The sequence below is a fragment of the Neomonachus schauinslandi genome, chromosome 9 (genome assembly GCF_002201575.2).
Source record: "Neomonachus schauinslandi chromosome 9, ASM220157v2, whole genome shotgun sequence".
NCBI classification, from domain to species: Eukaryota; Metazoa; Chordata; class Mammalia; order Carnivora; family Phocidae; genus Neomonachus; species Neomonachus schauinslandi.
This window is the reverse complement of record NC_058411.1, coordinates 82960361-82985255: the sequence shown is the minus strand read 5'-3', so window position 1 is coordinate 82985255 and position 24895 is coordinate 82960361. Positions and strand designations below refer to the sequence as shown.

The window sequence follows — 24895 nt, the reverse complement described above, 5'->3', positions numbered from 1 at the left end:
TAAGATTTTATTTATTTATTTGAGAGAGAGAGAGACAGAGATAGCAATAGAGAGCATGAATGGGAAGAAGAGAAGCAGGCTCTGTGCTGAGCAGGGAGCCCGATGTGGGATTCCATCCCAGGACCCTGGGATCATGACCTGAGCCGAAGGCAGACGCTCAATCGACTGAGCCACCCAGCGCCCCCCAACATCGAACAGTTTAAACGGCTAACTTCACAAAGTTTTCTTCTATAATATTCATAGTCTAAGAGTTTCCTGATTGGCCTCTGTTACCTTTATTAGAAAGTTTGCTGTTTGAGTCGAATGGAAATCTTCTAAACTCCTAGGATCAGCCAAAGGGAAGGGGGGAGGGTAAAGCTGAGGATGAGGGGCTTAGAACCAGAGAGACCAGAGCCCCGTGTAGCTCTCCAAATTCTGCTCAGGGCCTGCCACTGTGACTGCCTTTATTATGCTACCCAGGCTGCTGGCTGCAGAGAGCTGCCAAGGAGGTCTGGCCTCTCCTCTGCTCTCATACGCTCAGCCCTCCTCCCTAAGAGGCTTGCCTGGCTCAGGCGGGGGCTGGGCTGCAGGGTTTCCACCCTTCTGCCCCTACCCTGTCCCAGACCTTCAGCCTCCAGGGATCCAGCTTCCGGCCACTGGTCCTAGGACTTGTCTCCCCTCCTCGCTGCGTCTGCAGTCGTGATGCTCCACGTCTGAAAGGGGTGCTCCACCTGCGGGTCCTGGGGCCCTGCCAGAGGTTTCTGGAGATGCTGGTTGGCCCAGCCTCTTGGGGAAGAAGGGAAGATGCTAGGCTAAGGCAGTGACCCAGGGGTGGAGCCCAACCTATTTATAGGATTGTGGCTCCTTGGATGTGGGCAGATTCACAGCCCCATCCCACTGGAATAGTTACTGCCAGCTGGCCAGGGAGCTGACATCTTGGAGGAGCCGGTCCTGGAGTGGAGCCAGAAGGGTTGGTATGGAGAGACTGACAACGAGGGGACCAGCTGGCCACCCTCACCAGGTAACAGTGTCGCCAAGCCCCTGGGCATCACTTGGGGCAGGGCCCGGGGCCAGGGTGCATTCTGAGAAGCTTGACGCAGCGCAAACCGAGGTGATCCTGGCCTCTGGGGAAGGCCAGGGTCCCAAAGCTAGGGGTCTCTGCCTAGGCAGAGGCCGAGGGTGGGAGGCAGAGGGTAAGAGAGTCTGTGCTTGGGGATGGAGAGTTAGGGGAGGGTGGATGAATGACCAATATCCATAGACATGAGGGCCTGTGTTCTCCTTAGAGCCTCTTACCCTCCTCCCCGCCAAAGCTCGCATGCCACGTCAGAGAACACAGTGGCTGTGTGTCACAGGACGACACCCCACCAGGCCCAGAGTTCATCATTGCAGGGAGTGGACCTCCTGGAACTGGCGGGGACCAAGGAACCCCCTTGTGTGTCCCCAGAGCTTTGCAGGCCAAGTCCCCATCCACTGCCAATTACTTCCTAGGCCAAGAGAGGAGGCTGCAACCAGACCAAAGAGATCTACAAACTGCTAGCCCCACTCCTTCCACGTGCTTCCTCTCTGCCAAATTTCTCATCCTCTGCTGTGGACCAAGGCCAAGAGGGCCTGGCTCTTCGGGTCTCCCCGGGTGCCCCAGGCAGGGGCCATGAAAGAGGCTAAGTGTGGCAAGCTCACCATCCTGAGGCATTTGTCTCATTCTCAGACTTTGCCAGGCTTCTGGAGCCTTGGCCCTGAGACCCAGGCCCGAGTCAGATCCAGCCAAGTAGCCCCAGACTGGTGCTCCTGGAGAAGACTTGCCTGGCTCAAGCCAGGTACCAGGCCATCCTGGGAAATACAGAGAGGGAACCCTCCATTGAAGGACAACACCTCCTGCCCCAGCCCCTGTCAGCCTGAGGTCTAGAGGAGCCCCCTCACCAAGGTGGACATTAGTGAAAACGCCCAGATGGCTGCCTGGGAAGACCCCAAGGCTGCAGGAGCAGGGCGGTGGAGGGGGCCTAGCTCTAGCTCCGTCTGCTCCTCCCATCGGGAGCTTGAGCCCCAGAACCCAGCTGTGGAGGTTTCTGATGTATCTGTGTTCATCCTCATCTCCCTGGAGAAGACTGGGCATCCTTTTCCTGCTACCCTCTGCCTGCTCTAGACACAGCCTAGGGGCAAAACTGAAGCCCAATGCGCAGTGACTTTGGGGGCTTGAGTCTGCCCACATGCCTGGAAAGCACATCGCCTCCAGCTGATGCTGTTGGGATTGGTTGAATCCCAGAGATCAGGCCCTTAACTCCCAGCCTTCAAGTCGGCTCCCAGGGCAGGCTCAGCAGTGGCCTCACCCAGCCTCATTCCTGCTGGAACAGGGGACTGGAGCCTGCCCTGGCGGTAGGAGGTGGGCCGGCAGAGCAGGCCAGGCATCCAGGACTGGCTCTGGGACGTGCCTGCTGCATGATCCAGGAGCATCGGCTCAGCATGACTCAGGAGATACAGGGCCCGAGGCTGGGCCTGAAGTCTCCACTCCTCTCTCCAACCTCTCCTGCCACAGTGGGTTGCTTGGGGCCAGCAGGGGGAAAGGCAGCTTGCTCATTTTCTTGCTGGTGAAGACCCCATGGTCTGGACCCCTGTATGGGGACTCCAGCCCCGTCAAACTTGCTTGGGTCACTTCCCCGGTGATGGGCAGGGGCCAGCACTGAGCCTCTCCACAGGGAGGAGGCTGGAGGAGGCCCTGGGGTCCCTGCATAGGGAGAAACAGGGGCTGAGACTCGCAGCAGGGAGGTACTCCCAGGAGCCTACAGGAGCCTTCTCCTGATGGAGAAGCCCTCCATAGCATTCAGGGTCAGTCATCAATTAAGGCAGTATTTCAGACAGGAGGACATTTCAACAGGGGAGGGGAAGACCCAATGCCCTCAGGAGAATCATATCAGTTAGTTAGTTCAGTACCATATTGGTCTAAAACAAATCTAAGAAATTCTGTTTCGATATCCAGAGGGCAGTGGGGGAAAGTTGCATGCTTTTACAAAGAAGCCAAGTCCTGGGGAGGTAGAGCAGTACAGGGGATGTGAGCTCTGGCCTTGAAGACAGAAGGGCTTGAATCCTGCCTAGGTCGCCTGCTAACTCTGTGGCCTATGCAAACTTTTCTAAGCCTCAATTCTCTCGTCTGTAAAATGGGAGGAAATGAGAGTACTATCTTAGGAGGTGTCGGGAGGATAAATCAAGTTGGAATACATAACCTGCTTAGTACAGCACCTAGAAATATAACAAGCACTTAATAAATAGTAATAAGACCAATTATCTAGCAACTGCTTACTTTTTTGCTAAGCATTCTACAGGCATTAACACATTTAGCCTCTATTAATTAGTCCCACTACTTATGAGGAAATGGAAGTACTGAGAGGTTTAGTGACTTGTCCAGGGTCACACAGCAAGTAAGCAGGGGACCAAGGTTTAGATCCAAGATATCCTGGCTGGGAGCCTGCCTTGCCTACTCCACTCAACCTCCCTGAGTAATGACCCGTCATTGTATTTATTGTCACAGCCCATCCTATGGTGCTCTGTCTTGGTGATGGTTTTAGAGGTAATGAGAAATGGGGTTTCACCCTGGGAAAAATATCCTGCTAGGGGACAGTGGGCTTTCTGAGGTTGAGAGGCTCTTGATGACCAGAGAGAGAAATGGGCAACGATGCTTAAATTGGGCATGGTGACTGGCTGGAAAGGAGCAGGTGGGGACACCTCATAGTAGCCCCGGTGGGCTCTAGAGCCACCCACAGGCTGTGGTCTCAGGGATGAGGGGAGTCTGGGCTGCCTCTGTCCTTCCCCTGTCTTGGTGTGCACATGGAAGCTCAGCTCTGTCCAAGGCCCCGGGAGCCCAGCCAGCACTTTCTCTGTGGTGGGCAGTGATGGATCTGGGCGCAGGGAGGAAATAGAGCCAGGTGTCTCAAAAGCCGTAACATCTCTGCCATTTATAAGCTCTGGCTTAAGGCCCCTAGAGTCAAAATGTTGCTGGCATCCCTGGAGTTAATCCCCAAGAAGGGAGAAACCAGTGTGCCCTGGGGGGAGGAGGGGCGGAGGGGGGGGGCGCGGAAATGTAGGAAGGTTGGGGTATCACATGTGCTCTTCCAGAAAGTTGACAGGAATGACAAAGACACTCAGCATGAAGGTGCAGGAGAGAGATGCGAGGACCCACAGGGCACCAGTCCTGAGTGGCTTTGCTGTGGCCTCATCATCCTTTAAATTTCTCTATGGGAATGGACAGTCTGCGGACACTGAGGCAACCCTCAGCAGACAGCACCTGTGCAGAGCCCAGACGGGTTCCTGGCAGGAGACTTCGGGGTCACAGGCACGGAGGGGACCGGTGACAGAAGGGCACAAAGCAGAAGAACTCTTGGGTTTCATCACAACACTGTTTCCCAGGACCCCGCAGGGCCGAATGTCGGTCCTGCAAGCCCAGTGCTGCCTCTGCCTCAGATGGCGGGGGCTTACCGTAAGAAACTGGTGCAGGGCACCCAGAAAGAGCAAACTATAGCTAGGCCTCAAGAAGAACAGAAACACAAGCACCCCACCCCGGGGTTCCAGGCAGTGGCAAGGACCTCAGCAGTAGGGATTTGAGGAGAGCCCCCTTGTGCCCTGTCCCCAGAAGGACTTGGCACACCCTATTTGCCTTCTGCCTTTCCTTCACCACCTCTGCTCCCTTTGCCCCCATGAGCCCTTGCCCACTCAGGTTCTGCTTCCTCCTCGCTGTGCTTGGCTGTGGGCTGACGTGGCCTCCCCAGGGTTTTAGTACATGTCCAGTGTGGTGACCATTCCTCGGTCCTCGTTTCCCTGTTGTCACCTCTACACTGTGCAATTCTGTCCCTGAAGGGGAGGGGGTCCCACAGATTCCACCCCCCGTTGGTCTGCCTGCCCTGACTGCTGCAGCCCAGGACCACGGCCCCAAGGACAGTGGTGGGCAAAGGCTGTTTGCCCCCAAATGCCTGGCAGCATCACTGAGCTTGTGAGGAGAAACCTCAGCACAGAGGGGTGGGGCTGGGGCCCGAGCAGGAGGGACAGAGCAGTCTGTTTTTCTCTCCAGGGGGAGGCCTCTGCCTGCTGGCGGCTCACTGTGCGGGTCCTGGAGGCACGGAACCTGGGCTGGACTGACCTGTGTGAGTAACTATTTCCGGGGCTCTAGGGGTGTAGAGATGACCAGGCCCTACGGGAAAGGCCCAGGTGAGAACTTGGGGGCTGGGCTGGGCTGCCCACAGTGGCCGCCAAGGTCATGGTAGGAACCTGGCGAGGCCCCTGGAGAGGAGTGTAAGGAATTCTCTCTTACCCTGTTCTCTTGACATTGCCAGTGAGTGAGGCAGACCCCTATGTGACCCTGCAGCTGCCAACCGTCCCTGGAACAAAGTTTAAGACCAAAACTATCACCAACACCAGTCATCCTGTATGGAATGAGACCTTCAGTTTCCTAATCCAGAGTCAGGTCAAGGTAAAGGCCAGGACCACCCACCTAAGGACCGGCTGCATCCTTCTTTCGGAGCACACCTTCCTCCAGGGCTCAGTCAGAAACACGGGGGAGGAGTGACTTTGTTCCCAGCCTGGGTGTGCGATGTGGGAGAGAACATGTGATCCACCATGTGGCTGTGAACCTGACCTCTGGCAAGTTGCTGGTCCTCTCTAAGCCCATCTGTGGAATGGAGGCAGTTAAGAATCCCTTCCTGGTGGAGCTGTTATGAGGTTAAATGAGATAATGCATGGAAGACTCATAACACAGCGCCTGGTACATACGGTGCCTTGGGGGACCCGCAAAGGGGGGGTGGTGTGCAATGGTGGGGAAATGCTGAAAGAATTTTATTTTTTATAAAAACAAAAATTAGCTGGGGCAGATTAGGAACTTTGTCAGATTTCCTTTTAGTGCTTTTAAGTTTTACTATTATTTTTATTTTGAAGTAAAAAGTGTGGAGGCATAATAATCTTTTCCGACCCTGGGCATCAAGTAAAGGCTCAACAGGTATGGAGTACAGTGATGAGTAAATAATGTGCTACGTTGCTGTTCTCGGGTCCCTAGAATGTTCTGGAGTTAAATGTCTATGATGAAGACTCAGTCCCGGAGGATGATGCCTGCTTCAAAGTTCTCTATGACGTCTCAGAAGTCGTCCCTGGGGAGCTGCTCCGGAAGACCTTCTCCCCTGGTCCCCAGGTGAGTGGGGAGTCCCACCCCTCTGCGCCCCACCCTTCAGCACTCCAGGCTGAGGAAGTTACACAGCTTCTCCCTTCTGGAATGCTGCTGTGCTGACTGCGTTCACAGAAAGAGGGAAGCCCCTCCCAGAGATATTTACATTTTTAATAGGAAAGGAGAAGGCTTAACTAGACTGTTAACTAGACTGAAATCACTCAATGCAGAGATTTTAGTCCACTCCGAGGAAGGTTTCTGGTGGTGGAGAACTTCTATATCAATCAAAACCCAGCTCAGGGTAACTAACACTTTGGGCAGTTGGGGGCTCCATCACTCCTGCTCACTGCTCTCTTGCGGTGCCCAAGGCCTGCTTTATGAAGGTCTCTGCTCCTTCTCCAGCAGGTGAAGGCTGAGGAATGGGAGGGCAGGGCTCTGGGGTCAGGTCCCCTTCAAGAGGAACAGGGGATGGGCCCTGGGCATCCTTAAGCCTCTTTTGGCTTGTGCTCCTCACCTCCTCCTTCAGCCCTGCCAAGGAGGGAGACCTGTTCCCTGCAGACTTATCAGCTGTGGGTAACTTGGGCAGGCAGCCCGTCTTTTCCCCAATTCTCAATTTCTGCATCTGTAAAGTGGGAAGAATTGTAATACCGTGCCTCCCTGAAAGACTGCTCGAGATGTGACAATACAAGTTCAAAGAACTGTGTCAGCTGTGAAGATATGTGTAAACGTTGATGAGTTGCTCATCTTTGATTTCAGGGGCAGGGGGAGCTGGATGTGGAGTTCCTGCTGGAAAAAACGTGAGTAATCATCACACAGCCCAGGGAGTGTCTCAGGACCCAGGCTTTATTTAAGGAAATTGTCTTTGACCCAGATTCTCTGTCCCTTGTGTCCCCACCCCTGCCAGTTTGGGTTGGGGGGTTCCTCTTAGAGGAATGAGGAGAGGAAGATCACTGGTTCCTTGGCGCCACTCTCCCTGTCCTCACACTGCAGTCTTCAGAAGCACCTCCCTCACCCTGAATGGTATCCAGGACTTAGGGTCCCTTTGCATCACCCAGGGAGGCCCCAAGGGGGCTGGAGGCCGTGCTGTGAGGGGGCAGCTCGGTGCAGGGAGCATTTGCCTTTGTCAGGCTGAGCTCCAGATGCTGTGATTTTTCCAGGTCAGACTGTCCAGAAAACCTCATCACCAACGACGTCCTTGTGGTAACCACCCTCCCCAGGCTTGTAAAGGGGAGCTGAGGGAGGGGCCCCAGAGCCGACACTGAGGTTGGGGGGTGCTGAAGGGACAGGCAGGGACAGGGCACTGTGGTAAGACCACTTCTGGCCTCCCAGCTGGGTGGTCACCGGGGGCGGTGGTCAGGGGCTGGGGGCTGGGAGCTGGGAGGGGCCGGGGCCTTAGGGGAACATGGAGAGAGGGAGGCCGAGGCTCTGCGGGGGGGAGGTTCTGGCCCAAGGCTGGACGGCTGAGGGAGTGGGGGGCAATTGCGGGTGCTCCTGACAGTGTTTCATCCCCTGTGATGGACTGCTAGTTCTTAGCCCCGGAAGGTGGTGGGCAAGTCACGCGAGCCAGGTCCCACTGGGGTGTTAGTACTGCAGCAGCAGAGGCTCGGAAGGAGTTTCCAGTGCGCTGCGCTTCCAACCTGGGGGCGCTGGGGTAGAGTCAGGGGGTCAGTCGGCTCCTCCTTGAGCCGGTGGAGAGTCCTGGTCAGCTCTTCGAAGACAGAGCAAGCTCACAAAGCTGCAGCGGTCAGGAACGTGGTAAACAAGGCCCGAGAAGCTTTCCACTCAAAGGCTGCAGGCCAGCAACGCAGGCATGACCGGGGAGCAGGGCCAGGCCTAGTGTGAGGGAAGGCTGTTAGAGCCCCAGACTGAAGGAGGCCTCTACCCTCAGGGTTGTACAAGGGCCTGCTTCATGGGCTAGTACTACTTTTACAAATGCACGTTAAAATCGTCATGCCTACAGCAGCTGCTTTTTATCTGAGGGTATGGAGACCAGTGGTGGGAGGCTAAACTCAGCCTGTGTGCGGGAGTCAGTCAGGAGCTGGGTGGACTGCGGGCGTCAGATGACATGCCTTACAGAGAATGCAGCGGGCTCCTTTGGCAAGCTGGTCAACTGGAGGACAGCCAGATCATTCCATCATCCTGTAGACCAGTGGTTTGCATACTACTGTTTGGGAGCCGTTGTGGTAGGAAGGCACGCTCCAGGCTGAGCCCGCAGAGAAACACGGAGAAGAAAGAATGGTGCCTGAGGGCCAGGCGGCCTTCAGAGATCCCCCAAGTTTGGCAAATCTTTGAAAGCTGGGGGTGTGCACGGGGTGGAGGCGGGGCTCACCCAGCTGCTCCAGAACACCCGACTCAGCAGTCCTAGCAGATCAGAGGAGGGGGGTGGCCCTCCAATCCCACGCTGGACCCCGCTTCCTGTTCTGTGTGTGGTGGATTTGGATCCCTGGGGCTCAGAGGGTGAAGTTGAGGGGACCTCAGCTTCCCCTGCCGAGCCCCCGGCCCATGATGTGGTCTGCCCCAGGCCCGAGAGCTGTCCTGCCTGGATGTCTGTCTGGACAGCGCCGGGAGCGCAGCCACGGTCACAGGTGAGGCCTGCTCTCTGCTAGATGGGGTGGCTGGGACACCTGTGCGGGGTGGCAGTTGAGCAGCCGAGCAGAGCCTCTTTCTTACTCACACAGCACGAGGGCAACAGGTCTGTGGGCTCAAGGGTCCCCCTGACCTGAGGGAGGGTGTGTTGCAGGAGGTGGGAGTCCCATGGGGGCTGGGGAGGGCGCTCTCCAGAATCCTGTCTACCGTGGTCCGAACTCCCAGGTCTTGACCATGCCCGAGCAATACTGCCAGTTTCCTGGGGTCCCCGCTCGGATTCCTGGCTCTTGTTGCCCTTGTGCTAATCTGCCCACTCTCCGCCTAGATCAGGACAAGCTGGAGCTGGAGCTGGAGCTGAAGGGGTCCTATGAAGACACACAGACATCTGCTCTGGGCCCAGCCTCTGCCTTCTGCTTTCATTATATGACAGCCCAAGAGGCCAAACTGAGCGCGCGTCTGAGGGTGGGTCTTGGCTTTGGAGCTCTCCCCGCCGTGGGCGCAGGTCCCTCTCAGGCCAACGCCAGGCCCCCGTGGGCTCGCCAGCCTCCCCCAGTGAAGCACCAAGCCCTTGGCAGACAGGGAGAACCGCCAGGAGCCTGGCGTGGGCCCGGGGACTGCCCTGCCTTGTCAGACTTGGTTTGAACCTTTCAATGGCGCCTGCATCAATACTCTTAGAAGAAATTCCCAGATCGGTGCCTCCAAGGCCCTGCACGGCCTGGCCCTTGCCCACCTCTGCTGCCTCACTTTGTTCCATGCTCCCCCTCTTTCATGATGCCCCAGACATATTTATCTCTTCCTGCTTTCCCAACACGCCAAGGGCCTTCTGTGTTCTCCTCCGGCTCCTTCCAAGGCTGCTGCCTCCTTCTCTTCTTCCTCTTTTAGATCTCAGCTCAAAGGGCCCCTCTTGACTCCCCATCTTAAATAGACCCCACACACCCCACCTTTCGTTATTGTATTATATCACCCTGCTCATTTCCTTTACAACACTTTTTTCCCTTTGTAGCATTTGCTAACATCCGTTCACTACCTATTTTGTGATAAATTCAGATACATAATTCAGTTAGAACAAAAAATATCAGCAAGTATTTTAATAATTAGTAATTATAAGTATTATAATAACTGTAAATATTGTGCTTATTTTTACATTATCAGAGAGGGACTGTGTCTGTCTGGATCACTGTCTAGATACTCAGTAAGGTTTGGTTGAATGAATATTTCCCTCCAGAGCTCTGCAAGCAATGGCTGGAATTCAGACAAGTCAGCTGGGCACCTCACTGTGCCCCTGAGGTCCTTGGCTGTGGGAAAGGAAGTGACCATTAACATTCCTGCCACAAATGTAAGTGGCCTCGACTGGATGGGAAGTGCCAGTGAGAATAAAGATGGGGCCCCCAGGGGGTACCCACATTCCCCTGAGGGTTGAGGATATTCTAGTCCAGACTCTTGCTTTGATTTCAGACCCCAAAAGTGAAGCTGCAGCTCAAGGCTGAGGGCTGGTAAGAGACATGCATATCTGTGGGGGATGGTGTGGGGTGGTCGTGAGGCAGGGAGTGCTGTGGAAAGGGTGGCCCCTGGGGTTGGGAGCAGGGAGGTAATCTGGCAGCTGTCAGGGGCTTGGCCAGCCAGTGGCTGAGCTATGCAGTGCCCCTGACCCGTGGATCCTCTACTGCCCCAGCCCTAAGGAGCTGGCTGTGCACCTGGGCTTCGATCTATGCGCAGAGGAGAAAGCCTTCCTGAGCAGGAGGAAGCAAGTGGTGGCTAAGGCTCTCAAGCAGGCCCTGCAGCTGGACAGAGACCTACAGGAGGATGAGGTTTGGGGGTACTGGGGAATGTGGGTGCAATACCTTGGACTGCCTTAAGGAAGTACCTGATTCCGCTGCCCTCTCCAGACACTCCAGTCGCAGAGATGGGAGTGGCTGTGTGGGGGGTGGGGGTGAGCTTTGGGGTTCTCACTCCTTTTCAGGCCCTGTCCAGGACCAAGAGCTGTTACTTCCTGGGGGAGGGGCTGGGTGCTAGGTCTAACCCCGACTCCATCAGGTCCTGGCCCCGAGGTCCCTTCCCCACATCCTGGTCCTGGTTAAGCCAGCCTGTGTCTGTGTCGGTCCAGGTCCCTGTTGTGGGCATCATGGCCACAGGAGGAGGTGCCCGGGCCATGACCTCTCTCTATGGCCACCTGTTGGCCCTGCAGAAGCTGGGCCTCCTGGACTGTGTGACCTACTTCAGCGGCATCTCGGGCTCTACGTGGTGAGGGCCGTAGGGACTGGAAGAGCAGAGATGATCAGGTCCCAAAGGGGAATGGAGTAGACACCGGGGAACTTCTCCATGTGTGGAAGCCAAGTGGGTCTGAGCAGTATAGTCTGGTGTGTGTCAGGTGGCTTTCTCAGAAGGGAGGAAGTAGATATTACAGAGGTCCTCCTGTGAGAGAGGCGTTGGGGGACACCATTCCATGCTACTGGAGAGGCCCAAGGCAGCTGATTCAGGAGGAGCTGGGGTCTGAGTCTCTGCCTCACCACTTACTGGGCAACTGATTTCCTCGATTCTCAGTTGACTCATCTCCAGAACGGGGGTAATAGTAGTACTTATCCCACAGGATTGTCCTGGGGCAGCCCAAGTAAAACACTTACCTTGTCTGACATGTACCAGGAACTCCAAGTCGGTAGCTCTTTTTTCTTTAAACATTATTATCTCATTTAAATCCTTTTAACACTCTCTGGGGTAGTTTCTTTTGCTATCCCTATAGTATAGATGGAGAAATTTAGATGAAGAGATACTATCTTACCTCTTACCTAAAGACAACATTGCCTCCCTATAACCCCACCCTGCCTATGATGAGGTGGGACTTTTCACTGTTAGAGATTCGTTCCTTTGAGTCTTATGGAAATGTGACTTTAAGGAGTAAAAGGAGAGTAAACTCAGAGGACTTTAGGTGACAGCTGTTGACAAGCAGAGTCTTAAAGGCTTCAGGACAGGCCCATGAAGATGGGTGTAGAGTCTAGATCTGTTCTGTACAATGCAGTAGCCACTAGTCACATGTGGTTATCAACCACTTGAAATGTGGCTAGTCCGAATTGAAATGTGTTATATAGATAAAATACACAGGGAATTTCGAAGACTTAGCTAGAAAAAATATAAATTTATGTTAATTTTTTACATTGATTACATGTTGAAATGAGAATTTTTAGATATACTGAATTAAGATAATACTATTAAAATTAAATTTTAAGGGGTGCCTGGGTGGCTCAGTTGTTAAGCATCTTCCTTCAGCTCAGGTCATGGTCCCAGGGTCCTGGGATGGAGCCCAACATCAGGCTCCCTGCTCAGCAGGAAGCCTGCTTCTCCCTCTCCCACTCCCCTTGCTTGTGTTCCCTCTCTGTGTCTCTCTCTGTCAAATAAATAAATAAAATCTTTAAAAAATTTTTTTATTGCCCTCTTCTTACTTTTTCAAAATGTGGTTCCTAGGAAATTTCAAATTACATCTGTGGTTCACATTATATTTATATTGGATAGGGCTGATCTGAAAGAAAACCCCGAGACACATTTTCCAGATGGGCAGGGCCTTGGCTGCAGGATCACCACATTGGGAGAAGTGGGAGGGTGGGAAGGAGATGTTGCAGCGAGCCAAGGTGGGCCTCCGCCCCCCACCATACTGTCCCTTTATTCTCCCAGGGCAATGGCCCACCTCTACGGGGACCCTGAGTGGTCACAGAAGGACCTCGAAGGACCCATCAAATATGCCAGGGAGCACCTGGTCAAGAGCAAGATGGAGGCCTTCTCCCCAGAGCGCCTTGCGAGCTACCACCAAGAGCTGGAGCTACGGGCCAAACAGGGCCACCCCACGACTTTTGTGGACCTGTGGGCTCTCGTGCTGGAGTTCATGCTGCACGGCCAGGTAGGGCACCAATGCTGGCAAGGCGCAACGTGCGTGCACCTGCAGCGCTGGGGCAGCCTCGCAGTTAGCTACTGCGCATGCGCATTTCCTACAGGGTGAGGGAGGCTGGGATCTGTGGGGAAAGGGCACGGGGATCACAGTGTCTCAGTGTCTACTGTACTTTGGGATGCTGCCTTTTTGAGTCAGGCTATTTTTCAGTTCTTTGCCATGAAACAGAGATTTCTATATCTCTCAAGAGCTTAGGGACGAGTCAATGCCAAAGTCAGTTAAGCAAACAAAACCTTCACATTATGTTTAAGTGTCAGTGAGATTGCTCGAATAATTTTTATTTTATTAATACTGCAATATAGAATGTCTTCTTCTTCTATATCTTCATGGTAGTGTTAAAAGCACAGACTCTGGAGCCAGATTCCCCAGGTTTAATCTCAGTGCCTCTTACTAGCTATGTGTTCTTTCGCCAGTTACTGATCTCTCCGTGCCTCGGTTTTCTCATCTGTTCAGTGGGGACGAGCGAGAATAGTACTTACCTCACAGGCTTGTTGTGAACACTCAGTGGTGCTTTGGCATAGAGTTAGCATTGTTAGCTATTATATTTCTTTCTTTTTTTAGAGATTTTATTTTATTTATTTGAGAGAGAGAGAGATAGCAAGAGAGAACACAAGCATGGGGGGAGAAGAAGTTGGCTCCCGGCTGAGCAGGGAGCCTGGGATCATGACCTGAGCGGAAGGCAGAGGCTTAAACCTTGGAGCCACCCAGGTGCCCCAGCTATTATATTTCTTTACTGTTTATTGTAATGCCATGAAGACCAAACTGAGCAGATACACTTTTTATAACTTGCTTCTTTAAGGAAAGTTTAGTAAGTCCACTGTTAAATCTTACATTAACTGATACAATTATTAAAATCAGTTATTTTTTTCCCACTATTGTTTTACCACAGATAATTATCTGAACATTTCTTTTGAAGCATGTGAAACAACTAAAACACACAAAAAAGTATCTTTAACATTCATAATAAAAAAGTAAACTATCAAATATATTAGCAGAGGAAGGATTCTTACCTTTCTTATCTTTGGGTATCAGGAGTTTGACCAAGAAAGATTATCATGTAAACTAACCAAAAATGAATTTGCTTTGGATTTTTTCCTTTAAATGTTATTCTTGCTGGTAAGAACAATGCTACGTGGAAATTACCAACCATTCTTATTTTTTATGTATTAGTTTACAAAAATAATATTTATCATTAAATATTATAATAATCTTCAGACCTAAGAAAATGCATAAAGCATAAAGAATAATGTAATGAATATGCACAATCTCACCAACCAGTCTCAGAAATAGTATGTTACAGAAAGAATTGAAGCCCCCCTGTGGATGCCTCCCCAGTCCCATATCATCACATGCATATCTTCAGTCTGTATACATGATTGTATCATGTAATACATAACATATAATTACATAACATACTTTATTTACCTCTGTTATATATTTTATTGTATATACCTTTTATTATACATCCTTAAGAAAAATACAATGTTACTTGCACAGATGGTTTCAAACAAGTCTCCTTGTGCACAAATGTTAGAGATTCTCTGAGCCTCCAAGATACATACCCAGGAGTGGGATTGTTAGGCAGTTGGGTACTTGTATCTTCAGCTTTCCTGCCTATTGCCAAATCATTCTCCAAAAAGGTTTCATTAATTCACACTCCCACCATCAGTGTATCATCGTTTCTTTTTCTCTACATGCTCTTCAGACTTTTAGTTTTTTGTTCATTTTATGGGTGTCATACAAAATTTTATTGTGGCTTTCCATTTCCTTGATTTTTAGTGAGACTGATCTTATTTTCAAGTATATTTGTCATTGGGACTTCCTCTTCCATGGATTACCTACTCAAGTCCTTTTCCATTTTTCTGTTAATTCATCTTTAATATTATTTTGTGGGAGCTCCTTATAAATTCTGGATATTAATCCTTTATGAGTTCCACTAGATTTTGATGCATAATTTTAATATAACCTGGTGTATCATTCTTTTCCTTTATGGTCTGTGCTTTGAGAGTCTCCCTAGAGAAATCTTTCCCTCTCCTAAAGTTATAAAATATCTTCCTATGTATCCTTATAAAAGTTTTAAAGATTTGTTTTTCACAATTAGGAATTTAATCTTTAATATATCTTCAGGTATGTGAACACAAACCCTGTTTTATTTTTTTTTCCATATGGATTGCAAACTTTCCGAATATCACTTATACCTTTTTCTCCACAAATCTGCATTACTACTTGTGTCCTGTGTCAGCTTTCATATATTCATGGGACACTTCCTGAGCTCTCTTCCATTCCAATGGGGCTGATTCTCTATTATGTGCCAAGACTGCACTGGTTTAGAGACTCTATGGTGGTAATGCATGCTGGTATCTGATAGGGCAGGTTTACCCCCATTCACCACCTTGGTTTTTCTCAGAATTACCCTGGCTCCTTTTGGCCCTTTGCTCTTCTATACATGTAATAGAATCAGCTAGTTATGTTTCATGGGAAATGTTAGCATTTTTATTGAGGGGTGCCTGGGTGGCTCAATTGGTGAAGCATCAGACTCTTGGTTTCAGCACAGGTCATGATCTCAGGGTCCTAGGATGGAGCCCCATGTGGGGCTCCCTGCTCAGTGAGGAGTCGGCTTATCTTCCTCTCTCTCTGCCCCTCCCGTCCATGCGCACGCGCGCTCTCTCAAATAAATAAATAAATCTTTAAAAAAAAAAGAATTTTTATTGAAATGGCATTTAATTTATAAAACCAATGTAACTACTTGAAGTATTTTTACTTTAATATATCCTATGTATTCTTTAGATCTGTATTTTAAGTTCATGTTCAGTTGTGAGGGTATTGTGTTTTATTAATGACTGTTCTGCCTGGTAGTGGCAATTAATTACTGTAGAGTTGGGAGAAGCTTGTTTTAACAGTTTACTTTATGAGGTGCTAAAAAATGCAGTTTGATCCAAAGCTATAAAGAAGACTTTTATTTAATTACCATTTGATCCTTCAGTAATGACTTAATGCATGGTATTATCTACAAGGTTTAGAGTCTTTTTTTAAAAGACAAACTTACGGGTGCCTGGGTGGCTCAGTTGGTTAAGCGACTGCCTTCAGCTCAGGTCATGATCCTGGAGTCCCAGGATCAAGTCCCGTATCGGGCTCCCTGCTCAGCAGGGAGTCTGCTTCTCCCTCTGACCCTCCTCCCTCTCATGCTCTCTGTCTCTCATTCTCTCTCTCAAATAAATAAATAAAATCTTTAAAAAAAAAAAAGACAAACTTAATAAGGTTTAGGGTGTTTTTGGTTCAGAAGAAATCTTGTGGTTTTATTGAACAAACAATGCATCCTTAAAAATGAGCACCCATGTGGTTTTAAAAATTTTGTCTCAATATTAAAGCTTTTCAAATATTCTTTTTTTTTTAGTTATTATGCTTTATCTCTTAAAGCTAACATTCATTATATGCTTTTTTAAATAATTCTTTAATCAGACAAATTTAGTGTGTATTTCAAATTTAAGTTTTTGGGTAAAAGCATTTATTATCTCTATTTTATGCTAATGTACAACTCCAAAAGTCATTTTAAATGTCAGAAAATATAACTCCATAAGAAATAACAATTTCATTAATATTATTATTACAGAAATAGTGTACCCTGAACTTTATACAGAACTTTATTAGTCTACACACTTCTATAATATTGCTTCAGTTTTTGTTAAAAGAAAAAGTGCTTGTAAAATATACCAGTTATAATCAGTTCTTCTCAAACTATGTCTTTCAAACTTTTTTCTTTAATCTTTTGCTGACAAACACTGAACTGCTTAGAAGCTGCTCACCACTCCTCAGGAGGAAACTCATAGCTTTTCTCTTGCCTTTTCCTGAGTTAAGAAGGTCTTACATGTTTTTCTTCACTTCTGGCCAAAAAGGTTTTGCTATTAGTACCCCCTGCCCATACAGTGCCTAGACGATGTCAACATATGGTCAACACCACACCCAGCCCCCACACCTCAGGGGGACCTTTGAGTCATCATCAGAGGGGCGCTCTGCAGGGTTGGGGATGCTCATTTGGAAACGGGGGGCCTGGAGATCCAGAGGCCTGCCACCACTGGTGAGCTATTAAAAGGAAAAAGAATACTGGGTATTTCAGTAGATGGAGGGATGTGCTGACCCTTTTCCCCCAGGTCAGAAATGGTGCATCTGGAGTAAAAGATCACATTTCCCCTCATCTTACATGTCCAAAGAGCAGGCAAACAGGATTCCTGAATAAAAAGACTTTGAGGGAGCCTGGGTGGCTCAGTTGGTTAAGCGACTGCCTTCAGCTCAGGTCATGATCCCGGAGTCCCGGGATCGAGTCCCACATCGGGCTCCCTGCTCAGCGGGGGGTCTGCTTCCCCCTCTGCCCTCTGCCCTCTTCCCTCTCGTGCTCTCTGTCTCTCATTCTCTCTCTCTCAAATAAATAAATAAAATCTTTAAAAAAAAAAAATAAAAAGACTTTGAGAAGGGAAATCGCAGTTATTAATCAAGGTCCGCCCCACTTCAGTATGTACATCCCCTCACACCTGCAGGACTGACTTGTAGCTATGATGCATAGCGCCAGGGGCTTGAGCCACATTGGGGGATTTTTCCTGTGGGTTCCCTATAACTCAGGTCCTATAGGGTACCCCTGCGGAACTAGGGGGAAAGATGACCCATCAGTGACAGAGGTCTTTGGGAGGAAGAAGTACACTGGGGCCTTGCCACGGGTGTGGGAGGGGGACTCCTCATTGGAAAGGTGGGGCTAGAATCCTGGGACACACACCTGGCTGATCATCAGAATTACCTGGGGAGATTGAAGAAACAGATTCCTCAGTGAGAATCTGCTGATTCTCAGAAGTAACCTATTAATCTATTTAGCACATCCTCTAGGTAAATCAGATGATAAGGGCGGATTGGGCAGTCTGGGAACCCCTAGGTCTAGCTGCTGAGTGAGGTGCCTTCCAGTTCAGAGAGCCCGAGAGAGGGACTGTGCATCTGTGGTACACGTCCCACCCCATCAGAAGCAGCCATGGCCTGTGGCGGGCTCCTTCCCAAGGGCGGCTCCAGGCAGCCACCACCATTAACCTTGCTGACGCTGGACAAGAACCCTATTGGCGTCTTTGGTCCGGGATACAACGAGACCTTTCTGTGCCCCTAGAACTCTGGGAGGTTCTCCCAAAAGGTAAGCCATAGTCCCTGCCATCAAGGCAGAACTTGGTGTTCCATTGACGAGAAAATTGGAAACAGAGGCAAGAATAAACAATGGGGTACAACATCATACTGTGCAAAGCAGGAAAGAGGGGGGCAGGTAAAGGGGAGGCAAGGATGCCCGGAAAGCATTCTGGAGGGGCCGAGAATTGGACTGCATTCGTGTGAATCTAGAAGAGGCAGCCCATCCCCTGACAGAGCTTATGGTGTATACTAAAATGGGATTCCTGTGTCCTTTCTGGAAAGCAGTGTGTGTGTGTGTGTGTCTTTGTGTCTGTGCATCAGGGTCCACATCCCCTCCACCCTTCAACCCATAAAGATGGGGCCAAGGACCGCAGGAGCAGAGGTGGGGTGTCACTATTGACACCATAGTCCTTGTGAACGACATTCTCTTGAGATATGCAGTGCACAACCTCCATAGCCCTCCATGGCGACCCTGCATCTGGTCAGAATATGGGGGTGGGAGTGGGAACTGGATGAGTGCACCCACCCATGCCACCCAAATTCCAGTGGAGAGCTGCCTCACCCTCAGGCTGTGCCCCTCCTCCACCCAGTCCTGGTGGAGCTGCTCCCTCTAGGGCGCTTCCAACCACACCTAGGCCCTCATGCCTCCCACCGCAGGTAATGGATCAGAAGCTGTCGGAACAGAGAGCCGCACTGGAGCAGGGCCAGAACCCTCTACCCCTCTACTTGAGCCTCAATGTCAAAGAGAACAATCTGGAGACCCTCGACTTCAAGGGTACAGTCTTCAGGCCCGTCCACGTAACCCTCCAACACACACACACACCTCCTGTGCACCCTGCGGGTCTGCAGAGAATTGAAACAGGAAACTCCTACACAGATTGCTCAGCCTTCTGGAAGGGAGGCGGTTCTGATGAGCTGATGAGCCAGACAGCAGAGCTCATTGTCCTGGTGGTGGAGGTGGTGGGGATGTCGTCAAGGGGCTGGATGGAGGGAGTCAGCCAGGCAGGGAGAAGGGTGGGGCTTGCTGGGGGGCAGCATCTTTGGCCCCTGTCAGAGCTGGGGCTCCCCCAGCCCACTCTCCTTTCATTCCCGCCTCTCACTCCTGTTCCCACAGAGTGGGTGGAGTTTTCCCCCTACGAGGTGGGGTTCCTGAAGTATGGAGCCTTTGTCCCTAGCGAGCTCTTCGGCTCTGAGTTCTTCATGGGGCGGCTGATGAGGAGGCTCCCTGAGTCCCGGATCTGCTTTCTGGAAGGTGAGTGGTGGTTATTCCGAAGATCCTGGCCGGTCCTGGGCCAGGCCTCCCTGACTGGACATGATTCCTGTAGCCGGGTCTGGCCGAGGCCCTGGGGTGGGGCACCACCGGGGTGGGGCTGTGGGGAAGAGCAGCCCACCTGCCTCCCATTTTCCATCCCCGCCCTCCGCGTGATGGGAGGCCGAGGCTGACTTTTGTGGGGGTTTGGCCTTCAGGTATCTGGAGCAACATTTTCTCCCTGAACTTGCTGGATGTCTGGTATGACCTCCTCAGCTCTGATGACACCCGGAAGCAGCACATCAAGGACAAGATCAGGAACGTGGGTAAGAAGCCAGGCTGGGAGGGGAGCCTGGGATGAGCGCCTTCCTCTTCAGATGCTTGCGGGAGGGGCACTCTCCGAGGGGAAGCAGGGCCAGCCATTTCCAGGCCTCTCACTGGACCAAGGTCTGTTTCTCTGAGCCCAGAGGAGTCTCCTGCCTCCTTGAGGACCTCCTCATGGCTGGAGGCCTCATGGCTGCAGCCCGGGACGGCCCTGGCCAAGGCGTTTAAGGGCTTGCTGACAGGCAGGCCGCTCCACCAGCACAGCTGCAACTTCCTCCGGGGCCTCCAGCTGCACAGGGGCTACTACAGCCAGAAAGACTTCTCGACCTGGGCAGGTAAGGGCCCCCGCCGTGTCTCCGCAGGGAGCAAGCTTGGGCTCCCAGGGGGGACGTGGACCGTGGTTAGGACTGGCAGAGGACTTGGGGGGTGGGTCACAGCATCCCCTTCTGGGGTTGGCCTGCAGAGATCTTGGGAAGGGCTGGGGTGGCGTGTGCCTACAGAGAGTGACGCCAGAGGACAGAAGGGGACATGGAGGCAAATGCAGTGTGAAGGGTAGAAGACATGTGGCAGAGTGGCTGTCCCCTGACTATTACCTGCCTCCCCCATCAGACTGCCAGCTAGACTCCACCGCTAGCCAGCTGACCCCTCAGGAGCCCCGGCTCTGCCTGGTAGATGCCGGCTACTTCCTCAACACCAGCTGTCCCGCCATGTTCCGGCCAGGCCGCAGGCTGGACCTCATTCTCTCCTTCGACTACTCCCTACCCTCACACTTTGAGGTGCCTCTCGTTGCCCCATGGAAACCCCAGACACCCTGCAGCCAGGCCATGCTCCAGGGGCCACTGACCCTGACCTCCTGGGTCCCCAAGGGGAGGGAAGGGTGACAGGCTCTGACTCACAGACTCCTGCCAGGGCCCTTGGTTGGGAAGGGCTGTGGAGGTGCTGAGGCCCTGGGCTCCCAGGACAGGTGGACAGGGAAGAAGCTTGCTGCGCCCACCCCAAGAAGAGCAGCTAGATGAAGCTGGAAGGAGACCCTGGCCTGTCCACATCCATCCCCTCAGGGCCTCCCTGGGCACTCAGGAGCAGGGCGGGCTGGGGGCAGGAATAGGGCCCTGGTACACAAGTGGGTCCCCTACTGAGGTCTCCAGGCTCTGGGATTTGCATAACCTGCAACAGAATCCCAAATGGAAGCAGGGGTGCTAGGTCTGTGCCTCCCCTGAAGATATTAACCAAATAACATGGCAGACTGCTGGAATCCTTTGCCTCCCTCCGAGGAGACACCATGTATCTTAACTGGACCACACAGAGGCCAGGACCAGGTTGTCCTGACACTGAGCAGTCAGTTGGGCTGGAGCTCTAGCATTTTCTAGACCACTGACCTGAGACGACCAGGAAGTAGCCGGTTCTCTCTGGGCCCCCCTCCCCCCAACCAGGTGCTGCAGCAGACTGAGGTGTACTGCCGGGCCCGGGGACTGCCATTCCCTCGAGTGGAGCCCAGCCCTCAGGACCAACGCCAGCCGACAGAGTGCCACCTCTTCTCAGACCCCTCCTGCCCCGATGCCCCGGTCCTGCTGCACTTCCCGCTGGTCAACGCCTCCTTCAGGGACCACTCAGCCCCAGGTAAGGCATCCCCTCCCTTCCTCACGGCCTGGCAGCCTGACCCTCAGAGGCACTGCCTGCGTCCTTCCCAGTGCTCCCGCGGCCGGCGGAGGGAGGGGGTCCTCAGGCCAGTCCCACCCTGCTCTGGACACAGCAGTGTGCTGGTCTCTGTGGGGATGCCACATCCCTGCAGGGGCTCTCTGCTAGCAAAGTCACCGTGCTGCTGTCCTGTCATGACCCCAGGCTCCTATGGCCCCCGTCGCCCCCAGCTGCACCTGGGCTCTTCTGCTCTCCTGTTCTGGGGTGGTATGTGGGAATCCCTGCTTCCAGAGGCCTTCCTGCGCTGTCCCCGTCTGCAGCCGTCTCCACCCCTGCTTGGGCACCACGTTGTTGGAGGCCTAGGCAGCCAGGACGGAGAGGCCCCGGGCCCCAGGCTCTCAGATTTCTCCTGACACTACCTGGGATTTCAGTTGGCTTCTCCCCTCCCACCCCAGCCCAGCCTGTGGTCTTTTCTCGGGAAGGTGGGCCTCTACTCTGGGGTCCCTGAAATGTAAACCCTCATCACATGCCTTCCAATCCTTCCCTTCCACCAACTGGTCAGCCCTTTCTGGTGGGGAAGCCTCACTTCTGCTTTTGTCTGTTATTCCTGGCTTTCTGGTTCCCGCTCTAATTCCATACCTTCCAGCTTTACCCTTAGCAGACTCAGCCCCCATCTTAGAATTCTCTCTTTCTCTCTTTCTCTGTCTCAACGAAGACTGGTTCTTAAAAAGCAAAAATCCCTTTGGTTTTCAGACTCTTGTTTCCATCATGTGTTTTAAGAATCCTTCACTAAGCTGACTGACTGTGGTCCAGCTGTTTCCATCTTGACCCTGAAGGCGAAACAGAGACACTGTCGGGTTGCCTCAAAAGTGGGAGTGCATTACCACAAGGAAATGTGGGGAGCAGCAAACCCTTCATATCTCAAAATAGTACCCTACTATCTGCATTTCTATTTCTGGGCAAAGGACACAGAGGGCTGGGAGGAAAGTGAGGAGCAGCCCACCCCTGTGCCCAGCCACAAGGCTTCCTTCTGCCCAGCTCTGGAGGCCTCTAGGTCCTGCTCCTAACCCCTCTCACCCCTGGGCAGGTGTCCGGCGCAGCCCTGCAGAGCTCCCAGCTGGCCAGGTGGATCTCACTGGGACCACCTCACCCTACTCCCTGTTCAACATGACCTACAAGGAGGAAGACTTTGATCGCTTGCTGCAGCTCAGTGACTATAACATACGGAACAGCCAGGGCGTCATTCTGCAGGCCTTGAGAACTGCTGTGAAGCACCGGGCCCTGGGGGCCAGGCCTCCAGCAGCACAGAAGTGAGGCTGCTCAGGGACCCCAGCACTCTGACGACCCTCTGCGGGCTGGCGGCTTAACCCAAGCTCAGCTAGGCATGGCCACAGCCCTCGCTGGGCTGGGGTTCCCGGGCTGTCCAGGCCTGGGTCTCCTCTGCAGCGGGTCTCACGGCCCCCCAAGTTCTCCCTCACCTTCATCACTGGCTTGAGAGGAGCTGAAAGTAAACTCCTCGCCAGACCAATGTGCAGCATAGCTGGTCCGACCAGACAAATGTTCACATGTGATGACTTTCATGCCAAGCCGAACGGATTTGGGGTACCAGCTACAGATGTCAGACCAGGGATGGGGACAGGCAGGGCAGGGTCCTGACTGAGAGGTGGCTCCAGGCATCAGGAATCAGACTGTCCTGAGAGTCTCCTCTTCGACTCCTCCTCCTCTTTCTCACTCTTCTTTTATACTATCTTCAAGCAACCTTAGTGACATATAATCCACATACCATATAATTCATCCTTCTAGAGAGTACAATTTGATGGCTTTTACTATGTATTCACAGAGTTGTGCAAACCTCCCCACAGTCATTTTGAGAAGATTTTCATCACCCACAAAAGAAACCCCTCACCCCTTAGCTGTCAACCTCAACCCTCCCTCCCCAACCCTAGGCAACCACTAATCTTTCTGTTTCTATAGATTTGCTTATTGTGGACATTTCCTATACATGGAATCATACAATATGTGGCCTTTTGTGTCTGGCTCCCTTCACTCAGCATGATGTGTGCAAGGGTCATCCACTTGGGAACGGGCATCAATGCCTCATCCCTTCCTATGGCTGAATAAAATTCCCACACTTTACCTGATGGTCATTGGGTAATGGACGCTTGGGTTGTTTCCAATCTTTGGCTGTTCTGAATAAGGCTGCTATGAACAATCATGTACAAGTCTGTATGTGGACAATGGTTTCCATTCTTTTGCATGTCTACCTAGGAGTGCACTTGCTGGATTATAATGTAATCCTCTGCTTCACCTTTTGAGACCTGCCAGCCCATTCCCAAGCTGTTGCCCCATTTTCCGTTCCTGTCGGCCTGTCCAGGGCTCCAATTTCTCCACGTCTTAGCCCACACGCTATTGTCTGCCTTTTGATTTCAGTCATCAGAGTGGGTGTAAAGTGGTATCTTATCAACATTTCCCTGATGACTAATGATGTTAGGGACCTTTTCACATACTGTAGGCCTTTTGTAGATCTTCTTTAGAGAAATGTCTATGCAGATCTTTTGCCCATTTTCATTGGATCATGTGTTTTTTTTATTATTGTTAAGAGTTCTTTATATTTTTTAGATACAAATCCCTGATCCAATGTATGATTTGCAGTTTTTCTCCTAATCTGTGGGCTGCCTTTTCACTTTCCTGAGGATATCCTTTGAAGCACAGAAGCTTTCTTATTTTGATGCTGCCATTTATATTTTCTTTTGCTACTTGTGCTTTTGGTGTCGTATTTAAAAAAACCATTGTCTAATCCAAGGTCATGAAGATTTACACCTATTTTCTTCTAATGCTTTATGGCTTTAGCCCTTACATTTAGGTCTTTGATCCATTTTGAATTAACTCTTGTATACAGTGTGAAACAGGGGTTCAACTTCATTCTTTTGCATATGGGTATCCAGCTACTCCAGCACCATTTGTTGAAAAGGCCGTTCTTTCCCCCATTGAATGGTCTTGACACCCTCCCTGAAAATCAGTTACCTGTGGATGTGAGGGTGTATATCTGGACTTATTTCGTTGATCTATTTGCCTATCCTTATGCTATACCACACTGTTTTGGTTACTGTAGTTTGTAGTCAATTTTGAAATCAGAAATTGTGAGCCTTCCAACTTTGTTGGTGGGCATGAACAAGGGTTAAGCAACTTGCTCAAGATCCCTAAACTCAAAAGTGGCAAAGCCAGCGCTGGAACTAGAGACTTTAAAATGAAGCCAGGCTTGGGGCATGTGGGTGGCTCAGTCGCTTAAGCGTCTGACTTTGGCTCAGGTCATGGTCTCAGGTTCCTGGGATCAAGCCCTGCGTGGGGTCCTGGGATCATGTGGGGTCCTGGAGTCATGTGGGGTCCTGGGGGTCATGTGGGGTCCTGGGGTTGGGCTCCCAGCTCAGTGGGGAGTCTGCTTCCCCTCTGCCCCCCTCCCTCTGCCCCTCCTCCTGCTCATCCTCTCTGTCTCTGTCTTTCTCAAATGAATAAGTAAAATCTAAGAAAATAAAAATTAAAAAAAAAAATCTAGCCAGGTTTCTAACTGCTACACCACACTGCATCTTTGGGTACTTATTTTATAGCATGCCCTATTGTATGATGAAGAATTAACCTAACCTAAAAAGAGGTCTGGCCTTCACTCTGGGCTACTGAGAGGTGATCTCTTCACCCCTTGAATGATCTGCCTGACAGGAGTGTCTTTGCTTGCCTGGGGCTCTGGCCACAGGACAGCCTCACAGTGTGATTTGTGATGGGAACTCTGGAACAGTCGGTGTCCGTTCCACCTCCAGAGGACCCGGAACTAAAGCCAGGAGTCCAACATCCCAGAGGGATTGGAGACCAAATGTCAGCCACGTGGGCAGGATGTGATCAAGCT

General features: G+C 51.5%; 1 protein-coding gene across 1 annotated transcript; it reads left to right on the top strand.

Moving 5' to 3' along the window:
• The first annotated feature begins 896 nt into the window (after positions 1-896).
• Positions 897-24377, top strand: PLA2G4D (phospholipase A2 group IVD). The gene is made up of 20 exons (XM_021695637.1): positions 897-1000; positions 5033-5105; positions 5295-5431; positions 6011-6142; positions 6872-6912; positions 7273-7315; positions 8637-8700; positions 9027-9163; positions 9927-10037; positions 10157-10194; positions 10374-10509; positions 10806-10942; positions 12365-12587; positions 18447-18564; positions 18904-19041; positions 19257-19364; positions 19506-19697; positions 19972-20138; positions 20793-20979; positions 22085-24377. Exons 1-20 carry the CDS (start codon positions 956-958, stop codon positions 22309-22311), a joined length of 2454 nt encoding a protein of 817 aa, XP_021551312.1. The 5' UTR covers positions 897-955; the 3' UTR covers positions 22312-24377.
• Positions 24378-24895: the final 518 nt, after the last annotated feature.

Excerpts from the sequence above, each read along its gene's own strand:
- PLA2G4D (XM_021695637.1), top strand. The coding sequence starts at position 956 with ATGGAGAGACTGACAACGAGGGGACCAGCTGGCCACCCTCACCAG. Across the intron at positions 12,588-18,446 it reads AGTTCATGCTGCACGGCCAG|GTAATGGATCAGAAGCTGTC; the intron begins GTAGGGCACCAA and ends CTCCCACCGCAG. Across the intron at positions 19,365-19,505 it reads GGACAAGATCAGGAACGTGG|AGGAGTCTCCTGCCTCCTTG; the intron begins GTAAGAAGCCAG and ends CTCTGAGCCCAG.